The sequence below is a fragment of the Trachymyrmex cornetzi genome, unplaced genomic scaffold (assembly GCF_001594075.2).
Source record: "Trachymyrmex cornetzi isolate Tcor2-1 unplaced genomic scaffold, Tcor1.1 scaffold854, whole genome shotgun sequence".
Lineage (NCBI taxonomy): Eukaryota > Metazoa > Arthropoda > Insecta > Hymenoptera > Formicidae > Trachymyrmex > Trachymyrmex cornetzi.
In genome coordinates, this window is record NW_017300196.1 from 108,161 (window position 1) to 120,212 (window position 12,052).

A 12,052-nucleotide genomic window follows, 5' to 3' on the forward strand; every position below is an offset into this window, starting at 1 on the left:
GCACTGAGTGCGCACCAGTGCAACCAGTGAAATACGCTATTAATCTTTTTTATGCATGCATTTCAAACACACACACGCGCGCGCACACACACACACACACACACACACACAACGGCGCGTAAATCCGATCTTGCGACCTCCTCGTAGTACGCTTTAGATAACGCTAACGTCATCGGTATTTTTTTCAAATTTCAATGAAGGAAATAATAGATAGACTTATTCGTACTAACACTTGGTAAAGATTAGCGTAGTGTCGATGTATTGATTTTTCAACTTTACTGTTCATTTTCTTTGTTTTTTTTTTACACTGAAATTAAGCAATTTCCATTTTTTTGTACGTTTCGCATCATAAAACCATAGTAGCCACCACCAAAGAGATCTCATAGCTATTCGGCAAATTTTTTGTAAATGCAAGATACTTAAAAGCACAAACAATCATGAAGAATAAATTTTTGTTGTCGATCCACACATTTTTTTCCTAAGTGAAAATAAAAAAGGAAAAAGTTGCTAATTTTTACGATACTTTTAATCATTTTTTATCATGTTTACGTGTTTCTTAAAAAATTTGGCAATCACACCATTAAATAGAGCAAAGTTCTAGCTTCAAAAATCTTTTTTTAAGTTGCGATACGATGATTTTTAACAGAGTTATGAACAATCAAAGTCAAAGTGCTCACTTTTTACTCGATTTGCAATAATTCAGTAACGAAAAATCGTAGAAACGTTTTTAAAAAACGATTTTATACGGAAAACTTCAAGCTTTTACATGAAAAAATCGAAAAGTTTCGCACATTTTTTGTACGCACGTGACAAGCCCACAAAGTGAGCTAAAGATTTCTTATTTAGTTGAGCTCGTAGTTTTCTATGTGTAAAAATTACTAAACTCACAGAAAATAAAAAAACATAGTAACCTTCCGAAAATAGAGATTTCAAACTTTAAAACTCTTTTTTTTTTATTCAAATTTCCATCATTTTTGACAAAGTTACAGCTGCCTAAATTTTGTCTATTTTTTATAAAAAATTAAGTGTTCCTCTAATTTTTGTGAATAGCGTATTTTGAAGATAGATATGAAAGAATTACATTTTAATAATTATTATAAACAATTTTTCTTTAATATTTTCCATATATTCATTTTTATTATAAAAAAAGATATTTTTTAATGATATTTTTTAGTGACAAATTATAGTTTTACAGCTTAAATTTTATTTAGTATTTATTTTTTAGAAGACAATGGTATTTTGCATTCTTTGCGCTCTCGTGTTGAAAGATAAGAAAAATTGCGTGACTTCCCTTCACTTTTTTAAGCTGGAGAATCTTCTTGAAGAATATATATATACTTCTTTCTGCACGACATATACATCACATTTTTTTCATCATTTAAATATACATATGCACATGTAGTCTGCTTATTCACTTGACTCATTCTCAAAACTAACTTTTAAATTCAAATTAACGAAAAAGAATATATGTTTGAACAAACTTCCTTTCTTTGATATTATACATATATTTCAAAATACATCAAGTTCTCTCTGAAGCGTTTCAAGCTTCTTCTAATTAAATAAGTAGTAGTTTCACTTAGAATAAATATATTGTATAATTAAGTTATATACTTTTGGAAACAGGTGGCATTGGTACAAAGCGATTTTGCTCGTCCGTGCACATGGGGAACTACTGCGACTATGTGAAACAACCGGGTGACAAGCTGACTTACCGCACTTGCGTATTCACATGTTCCGAAGACGGATGCAATTCAGCGATATCCTTCATGCCAGATATAATGTATACATGGATCATGCCAGCAAGTTTAATAGTAACCTGGAAAAAGCTATTTCACAGGTAGAAGCTTCTGTGAGGCTTGACGATTAGTTAAGAATCTGACAAATCTATTTCATTATGTCGATGAATCTCTAACGCCTTTTTAAATCGCAAGTATCAATTTATACTTGGATGCTCATGTAAAGTATTAAATTTTGATCTTGATATTAGATTTCTCCTGCCAATGACACCTCAAATATCATGGAGTATGATGCTTACAAGATATTTCTTACCAGTATCAGAAAATATAATTAATTTTAAGATCTTTTTCGCAACTTTATATTTCAATCCTGTGTAGTATGATTGTTACTTGTAATCGAAATATTTGAATTATTTTACCATGATTATTCATTCATATTTTTTGAAACTCAAATTATATTCTTCTAGGATTTATACTCCAATTATATTCCAATAATTCGTTCACAGGCTGTGTTCGGATTTACACTGCCAGTATTGAAATTCTATGGTATACGTACGTAAATTATATTTATTGAAAATAAAGTTGCCAAAAAAGATCGAAAATAAATTTCAAAAAGCATTACTGTATTTAAAAATTCTCTTTTTCTATATATATATATATATATAATAGGTTATTTTTTAACATTACAAAATAATAGAACTGAAACGAAATATGTCCGTCCATTCAATTGATAAGCAATGTTAAAAGAGTATTGTATAATTATAAGAGATATACACATAATTTGTATCAGAGAAATATATATGTATTGCACTTTTTTACTTTGCTATGTACTGACGTAATACATAGAATTAAATTGATTACTGTTCGTAAATTTCAAAACGAATAAAATATTTTATATATTAATAATGTTTCATATACTCAATTTTATAAGTTTTTCCTTTTATTTTTATTACGAGATCTCTGTTTGCCATATATCAACATCTTCTTTGTTCTCGTACATAAATCTCTTAAACAGGCATACGCTGATAATAAATTGGGCTATAATCTACGAGATAATGACGCTCTTTGGTACTTTTCTGTTTAATATACGGTATTATGTGGTTAGAGATCTCGATATAATATATTTAATTGACATGTATAAATATATATAAATCACGATACAGGCGTATTGCGTCACGATACTACATTAGAAGTAAATTTATAATTTGTAATCAAATTTGTAAATTCATTACAATACGTCTGTCACGAAAATGAATGATCTCCTTACAAATATCATAGAAATTACTTGCAATATAAATATCGAAAATATAGCTACAAACTACCTCGCAATATATACTTTACCGTTTAGAAAACGCACTTTAATGCAACACACTTCATGCTCTTGAAAAAGTTGTATATCTAAAAGAAAGTTTCAATAAAATCTTATTTATAGGTAATTAAAGCTACTGATGATGATAAAATAAACAACTAGTAAAGAAAGACTAGGGAATGCTACGTCACATGTTGGTATATCATCAGTGTTTCAGGTTATTCTTACTTTACGGATAATAAAATTTTATGCTTGCAAGCGATATGTGAAATATAGCATCCAGGTATTACATTTATCCAGTTCAATTGCACAATTGTATGAAAAATACGTATATAAACGTATATGTATAAATGATTACACGACTTGATTATTATTATTAAGCGGAAATATAATTCTGTATGATTCTCAAAACTACAAAACTAATGCTAAAAGTAAATGTTCTAACACATTTGCTATCGTATCCCCTTTAAGGATGTATTACTCACTTTTACAATTGCATTAACTTATATTTTGAATTAACGATATACATGTAAAAGTTATGTTTGTAACATTTGATTTTTGTTGAACGATATTTTTCAGTTTTTTTAGTTTTTATTATAATACTAAAGTTTAAAAAATAATGACAAAAATCTAAATTTTTTGCATAAATATTTTAAACATTCAAAATTATTTATGTAGTTTCATTGCGATGCAGAGATTATTTGTTTTGCAAATAAACAAATTTTGTTTATTTTGCAGAACAATTTCCATACATTTTCATTATCAAAGATAAAAAAATACTACTTTTGAAATCATTTTTGATCCAGATCCTAAACTGCCGCCAAACTTTTATTAAATGCTAAAATAATTTGTAATTTTTTTATGTTTTCATTATTTTAAAATGTGTGTAATACATCCTTAAGTTAGCTCAGGTGAATTACATCAACATTGAGTCGTGTTAAACGTCGAGTTTCTTTAAAAATATATATGTACAGGGTGTTACAGATACATACTAGGCAGTACGACGGGTTGCGCGGCAAACTTTGGATGGCCAAGTGTGGTTTAATAGACAATGACAGTGACTTTATAACATAAACTTTATAATATAAATAATAAAATTTTGTAGTATAAAATAAACTTTATAATGTATAAAGTCACTGTCATTGTCTATTAAACCACGCTTGGCCATGCAAAGTTTGCCGCGCAACCCATCATACTGCCTAGTATGTATCTGTAACACCCTGTATATTGTTTTCACTATATCATCGATTATAGGTACATTGTTTAATAATTTTGCTAATTGTACGAACGTTACATTACGTATTTATTGTATAAAAGGGAATTTTAAGCTTTTGTTTTTTTAGTTAATCGTGACATTAGATATCACTGCATTCATAGATCTTATTGCCATCGACATCACGGTAGTAGAGATGGCAGTGATGAAAAACATACGCGATAGCAAAATGCATTAACACGCTTAATACATTAACACACTAGTCCATACTACTAATAGATATAGATAGCAGCTTTGTAGAGTGTATAATAGATCAGCAATAAAAATCATTTTAAGCGTTGCAAGGATAAATTTACAATGCAAATAGAAGCAATAATAATCGTAATAATACGCAAAGAAATACTGTCTTTCGAAATATCTCTAATGATAAAGCAATATATTAAATAATACGTCAATTAAGTAACTAATAAACATACTAAAACAGTAATAGAAAAAATAAACAATTGATTAACAAACTAGTAGTATAATATCGTTTTCAAAAAAAGTAAAGTATATGTCATTTAATTGACAACACCATGAATTACCTTTACGCTGCCATTTTGTCTAAAGGTATTATGTTTCTCTTAACTTCTTAATATCCGACTTACGCATCTAAGTATGTGCGTAAACAGGTACAATTTTTATGTAACAAATGCAGCTTACTATTTCTGTTCCCTTGTGATTAACGTGACAATTTTATTCTACATAAAAATTATAGATATTCTAAGAAAAGTTAGTCAAAATTATTCTGTGCGAATATTTCTTTGTGTATAAATATGACAAAGCTAAAGTGTCCTAAGCATGTTAGTACAAATTTCTCATAAGCTTAGGCTCTTTATCATTATAGCAGTGCTTAAGGGGATGCTAGAGTGTTCTGTTTTACCATTAATTTTTAAAGACTCTTCTCTTAATTGTGTTTATGGATTGAAAAGTCCTTTTCCACATTTAAAGTATCGACAACAACACAGGCTGCCAACTACAATTTAATACGAAAAATAAAAGAAAATTAAAAATTGTGGTTTTGTCACCGGCTTCTGCAGTCAACTCGTCACAATATGTGCTGCATATAAGAGTTTCAGATTTTACCTGTTTAAAATAAGTAGCCAGCAGCCTACAAAAAACTACGAAGAACAATCCTATGCTTTTAGAAACGAGGTAGGGGCTTTAGTATAAGAGAAAAGAGTCGCCGAAAATTTCGTTTGTATATTATGAGTGAAACCGAGCAGTAAGCCTCGAAAAGAGTGAAGCCATGAAACCGAGCAGTATTTTAGTTGATCTCTTTCTAAGAGATGGCGTTGCAATATGTTAGATAAGGACAGATGAATGCATTTGAGCGAGACAACGATATAAGTATAAGAAATGAATGAAAGATGTCACTATTATCGAATTTGGAACTTTAAAAAGTCTGTATTATCGACCTTGATTAAGTTCGACCGTCACTCCAGCATCCCCTTAATACTCTAAAAACTTTAAGTATTGATCTGGAGAACACGATAGTGTCTCGGCGCTAAACATGGCGCGAGACATTGATAATCACGTGTAATAGTAAAGCTGTAAGAGTCTTATTCAAAGCAGATGTCGAAGCGAGTTTATAAACTTTATTATTGACGCTGCAATTTTCGTATTTGGTCCTCTAATTCCTTAACACGCAGTTGACTATTAGCGAGCTGCCGTCGTACCAGTCTCAATTCGTCAGTTTGACGAGCCAGTGCCAAACGAAGTTCTGCTTCATTATTTGGAACATCCACAGTCTCCATAACTTTATTGTCATTAATCGAAGACGATATAATATTCTTCTGATAGGAAAAATATTTACGAATATAAAATATATACAAAAGTTATGTAAAAAATGCAATGTATATATACATGTATTACGCTCGTACCTGTATAGTGACATTTCCAAACTTCTGCTGAAGTTGCTGAAACTTTGTGCTTTGATTGCTGGATGTTTTTTGGCTCTTTTCCGACATATCGTGTAATTCCACCGGTCTGTAATCCGGTATCGTTTCCGTAGACAGAAACGCAAATTTCTTTTTATTATTCAGATCAGTGGTCGCAGGCAATTGCGGTGGTTTATATACTCGTGGCTTATGTGTAGAGATACTCCCGCCTAAGAGTAGCATGATATCCATTAATGTGACTGCTCGATAAAATTTTATTACTGTATACCGTATTAATGGAAAATATATAAAAACAAGTAAACTAAATAGCTCTAGCTTGGAGAAAATCTAAACAATATTTGGATCGCACGACACTCGCAATGTATACTTATATATAAAATAAGATAAATAAAAGGCATAAAACTACGAACGCAAGATGTAAGCAGCGAATAATTATATATTTAAAAAGTTAAAATACATATAATAGACGTTTCGGTCTTAAATTAGACCATCTTCAGTAATAAAACGAGATGAGAGTTATAAATTAATATTCACTTTCGCATACATTAAGTCGATAAGAAATGAACGATAGTCAACGCAAAATACAATTTTCTTGATGTGAAGAATTCTTAAAAAACATCTCCAAGGTTTGAAAGCGCAGATTCGCAGCGAGTCAAAAAGTAGTTAGTTAAGTGGATAGTGCATCAAAACGTCTAATTGAGTGAGTATCCGCGATGTAAATTATTGCGCACAAAATTTCCTGATTCTAATGTAAGTATAAATCAGAAATCAAAAAAACAAAAGAAAATATAAAAAAATTACGCTGTAAATTGTAAAATAAATTAAAATACCTGTGTTAACAATAGTTTGCGGAGCAGATACAGGAATTGGAAAAATTGAAGAGTATAAAATAAAAGTCAAGAACAGAATGATCGAGTCAGACCATGGCAGACCGAATTTATACCGAATTCAGTGTCGCTAGTGGAACATTCTAGATCAAGATTTAACCGATGTGTTTAATAACGGTAAATAAATTTCTGGAAACTTCTCTGTATCGTTCTGTTTATTGATACCGTTAATTTGTTTTTTAATATATATCATTTCAGAAGTCAGTCTTTTGTGGAAAAATGGCTCAATGTCAAGAACTTTAATATTATCCCAGTCAAATTTATGGTCAAGCTGAACCTGGTGTTCTGCAACTACATTATGTAGATTACTAGATTTCCGAGCACAAGATTTATGCTCGGAAATTCTAGTCGCAACTTTTCTTTTCGTTTGACCAACGTAAGAAGCGTCACAATCAAGACAGTCTATTCTGTATACAGCATTACTATGTTCAATGGTTTTTAATCTATCTTTACCTGTTTTTATGATAGTATTCAGTTTATTCATAGGTTTAAAGGCAACTTTAAGGTTATTCTTCTTGGCAACAGGTTTAAATTTTTCCGATACATCTTTAATGTAAGGAACAATAAAAAAATTATCAAAATTGACAGAATTAGAATTCTGATAAGAACAAGCATTGCTATAAACATTTTTACGACTAGACAAAGTATCGATTCTTTTATTAATCGTAGAAAAGAGAAAGTCCAAAGGATAGCCATTGTTTAAAAAATTGTTAATCATCATTTCAATGTTTCTAGTGTGAAATTTAGGATGTGATAGAAATATTATTCTATCCAATTGGCCAATAATCACACCTCTTTTATGATCTAAAGGATGATTAGAATTGAAATTCAAGTATCGTCCAGAATTAGTCGGTTTTTTAAAATTGTCAAAAATAATGTGTCCATTTTCCACTTTCAAACTGACATCTAGAAAATTAATAGATCCATCGTCATTTTGTTCACAGGTAAATTTCAATCTGTCATGGTATGAGTTAAAAACCTGTAAAATGTCATTAATATAATTAATAGGAACAGATAAAATAATGTCGTCAACGTATCTGTAAAAAATTGGTATGTTAAAATTCAATTTTGATAATAATTCTCTTTCCAGGTCCTGTATTACAATGTCTGCTAAGATAGGAGATAAAGGAGAGCCCATGGGCATGCCAAAAATTTGTTTGAAGAAAAGTTCGTCAAATTTAAAAAACGTAGAATTAAAAATTAAAGAGATGGCATTTAAAAATTCTTTTTTCGGAATATTGGTATTACTTGCGATGGCATTCCATCTCAATTCTATGCTTTTGACAACCAATTCCTCAGGAATATTAGTGTACATAGATACTACATCAAAGGATACTATTTTGTAGTCATCCTTCAAGGCTAAACCATTAAGTTTATTCGTAAGATCGAAACTATTTTTAATGTATCCATATTCCTTTTTTAAACTCTTGTCAATAATATCTTTGAGAAATACTGCTAGTGGATATAATGGGCTATTAATGCAGCTTACAATAATTCTCAAAGGATGACCATGTTTATGTATCTTAGGCAACCCATAGATCCTCGGCAAATCTCCATCAGTAACATTGAGTTTTTTATATACGTATTGATCTAGGTATTTCATGCTCTTCCATGCTCTTCTGGACGATACTTGAATTTCAATTCTAATCATCCTTTAGATCATAAAAGAGGTGTGATTATTGGCCAATTGGATAGAATAATATTTCTATCACATCCTAAATTTCACACTAGAAACATTGAAATGATGATTAACAATTTTTTAAACAATGGCTATCCTTTGGACTTTCTCTTTTCTACGATTAATAAAAGAATCGATACTTTGTCTAGTCGTAAAAATGTTTATAGCAATGCTTGTTCTTATCAGAATTCTAATTCTGTCAATTTTGATAATTTTTTTATTGTTCCTTACATTAAAGATGTATCGGAAAAATTTAAACCTGTTGCCAAGAAGAATAACCTTAAAGTTGCCTTTAAACCTATGAATAAACTGAATACTATCATAAAAACAGGTAAAGATAGATTAAAAACCATTGAACATAGTAATGCTGTATACAGAATAGACTGTCTTGATTGTGACGCTTCTTACGTTGGTCAAACGAAAAGAAAAGTTGCGACTAGAATTTCCGAGCATAAATCTTGTGCTCGGAAATCTAGTAATCTACATAATGTAGTTGCAGAACACCAGGTTCAGCTTGACCATAAATTTGACTGGGATAATATTAAAGTTCTTGACATTGAGCCATTTTTCCACAAAAGACTGACTTCTGAAATGATATATATTAAAAAACAAATTAACGGTATCAATAAACAGAACGATACAGAGAAGTTTCCAGAAATTTATTTACCGTTATTAAACACATCGGTTAAATCTTGATCTAGAATGTTCCACTAGCGACACTGAATTCGGTATAAATTCGGTCTGCCATGGTCTGACTCGATCATTCTGTTCTTGACTTTTATTTTATACTCTTCAATTTTTCCAATTCCTGTATCTGCTCCGCAAACTATTGTTAACACAGGTATTTTAATTTATTTTACAATTTACAGCGTAATTTTTTTATATTTTCTTTTGTTTTTTTGATTTCTGATTTATACTTACATTAGAATCAGGAAATTTTGTGCGCAATAATTTACATCGCGGATACTCACTCAATTAGACGTTTTGATGCACTATCCACTTAACTAACTACTTTTTGACTCGCTGCGAATCTGCGCTTTCAAACCTTGGAGATGTTTTTTAAGAATTCTTCACATCAAGAAAATTGTATTTTGCGTTGACTATCGTTCATTTCTTATCGACTTAATGTATGCGAAAGTGAATATTAATTTATAACTCTCATCTCGTTTTATTACTGAAGATGGTCTAATTTAAGACCGAAACGTCTATTATATGTATTTTAACTTTTTAAATATATAATTATTCGCTGCTTACATCTTGCGTTCGTAGTTTTATGCCTTTTATTTATCTTATTTTGTTTTAAATTTGAACTACTTATATATAGTTTAAAAATAGGACCTGTTTTAAGAGAGATTAAGACTGGTGGGCTGTTCATGCCGCTGGTCCAGTCTCTAGCTGATAATGCGGGACACGTTCCAATTGTATCAGGATATAGATCTTCTTGAAATTGATCACTCTACAACATATAACATAGTTTTCTTCAATATGCATCTTTTAAAAAAAAGTGAAAAGAATATAAAGTATTAATCATGCAAGTAAACTTGCCTTCCGTGGTACTATCATCGAGATCGGCTCACACATTCCACGAGTCGCGTGTAACTTATAAAATCTAAATACTTCGCATAAAAAGGTATTAATGCCTCTTTTCGGCATTATCCCCAATCCTCTCTGAGGATTTCCCGATATAAATTGACTGAGATAATGCACCCAGGGTGCTTCATTAACCACTTCATAATATCGAATGTTACCATCACCCTGGAGAAAATGATACAACGCAGTGAGTTTTACAATAGTCCGAATTACACATGTCATACGTTTTTACCTTTCCAGCCAAAAACACCATGTTGGTATCATTATCGTAAAATGGAAAAACCACTCCACTCGATGAATCTATCGTCTCACACGTCAGTGGGACAGTTAGGTCATGTTGACTCCATATCGCATATTGTCGATCCGAATGTCTGCTAAATCCAGTAGTCAAAAGACGTCCGGAACTGCCAAGAAATACTACCTTGCTAGCTTTCGTGCCAGCGTGACATACCCCTTCCTATTAAAATTAAAAGTAGATTTATTAAAATTTAATAGAAAGAGTTAAGATGGAGTATTTTGTCCCTCACCTTTATCGACAAATACATAAATTTATTTTTGAAATTCTATAGAATATTAATAATTAAAGATACTAAAGGCAAGTAAGAATCAACGCATTGATGTTGGTGCGCAATTAAAATTATGTATTGTGAAAATTTACATATAAAAGATAGAAAATTATAAATTATATAATTAATTCAAATGTTCTAAAAAATTTAGTCTTATTATTATCTATAGAACATGTGACGTAACTGTATGCTGAATGTGCACCTTTATTCATACAAGTAAAGTGTGTATACAGACCATAATTTTTAGCAGAGATAAATATTGTATATTATTTTATATTTGTGATTATTATCTAGAGTGTTAAAGATGAGCTTATACAGTTTTAATACATATGTTTACGATCGTAAATTTTGTCCTTTCTTACCGAAACTACGATACCGGACCTTGGTTCAAAAACGCGTAATTTCTTGTCCTTGCAAGTGGTCGCGAATAAGCTGCCGTCACGATTTAGAGACATGCTGTAAATCACATCAGGATGTCTATCAATGACGCTAACTGCCTCGCATTTGTTCACATCCCACACGATAACAAGATGATCAAAACCGGCGCTAAAAAGCACATTCTCAGCTACCGGGTGCCACTCGATATAAGCAACACGTCGTTTGTGTCCTTGCAACTCCACCAGCCATTCGGTCAAATTCCTTGACAATCCGCCATCAGGTATATGCCACAACTTTATCTAGATATAAAGAAAAAAAATTTTCGTGTTCACTTCTAGTCTAATCCTCTGGAGCTGATAGTAGGAGCTGATAGTCTATTAAGGCCCAGCTACATCTATCGTAATGTTTATCGTAAGCTTCTTACGATCCTTGCGATAGCCAATCAAAAGCGTTACAATACACATTGATATTTCTAATTGACTATCGTAAGAATCGTAAGGAGCTTACGATAAACATTACGATAGATGTAGCTGGGGCTTTAGACTCACTCAATTATATTGCATTTGCAAATTTGAATTATTGTTATTAAAATAAACTTGGTATTCAACTATTTTTTTTACACAAGTTATAGCACATTGGTCCTTTAAAATTAATTAAGCGCCTTTTAGTCAATATAAGCTCACAGATCCATTAAATCAGTAACTGTATTACAGACTTTGATGTCAGCATCCGAGAGTTAAATATATATATATATA

At 30.9% G+C, this 12,052-nt stretch overlaps 2 protein-coding genes across 7 annotated transcripts in view; one reads left to right on the forward strand and one right to left on the reverse strand.

The window, feature by feature from the left end:
* bou (glycosylphosphatidylinositol anchored membrane protein boudin) overlaps positions 1-2,348 on the forward strand; it is a 19,151-nt gene extending 16,803 nt beyond the window's left edge. The window contains exons 4-5 of one of the 2 annotated variants that reach the window (XM_018519935.1): positions 1,624-1,837; positions 1,988-2,348. In XM_018519935.1, the coding sequence (XP_018375437.1) occupies positions 1,624-1,837; positions 1,988-2,114 (341 nt within the window). In that variant the 3' untranslated portion in view covers positions 2,115-2,348. Of the gene's footprint in view, positions 1-1,623 lie in introns of both variants that reach the window. The other variant, XM_018519936.1, reaches the window with a different exon arrangement.
* A 3,405-nt stretch (positions 2,349-5,753) lies between these two features.
* The window catches only part of LOC108769118 (coronin-2B), a 23,367-nt gene continuing 17,068 nt past the window's right edge, over positions 5,754-12,052 (reverse strand). For 4 of the 5 annotated variants that reach the window (XM_018519934.1, XM_018519930.1, XM_018519932.1 and 1 more), the window contains 6 exons: positions 11,282-11,596; positions 10,586-10,810; positions 10,309-10,518; positions 10,102-10,219; positions 6,181-6,407; positions 5,754-6,093 (listed from right to left, as the gene is read on the reverse strand). In XM_018519934.1, coding sequence (XP_018375436.1) covers positions 5,899-6,093; positions 6,181-6,407; positions 10,102-10,219; positions 10,309-10,518; positions 10,586-10,810; positions 11,282-11,596 — 1,290 coding nt within the window. In that variant the 3' untranslated portion in view covers positions 5,754-5,898. The remainder of the gene's footprint in view (positions 6,094-6,180; positions 6,408-10,101; positions 10,220-10,308; positions 10,519-10,585; positions 10,811-11,281; positions 11,597-12,052) is intronic. The other variant, XM_018519931.1, reaches the window with a different exon arrangement.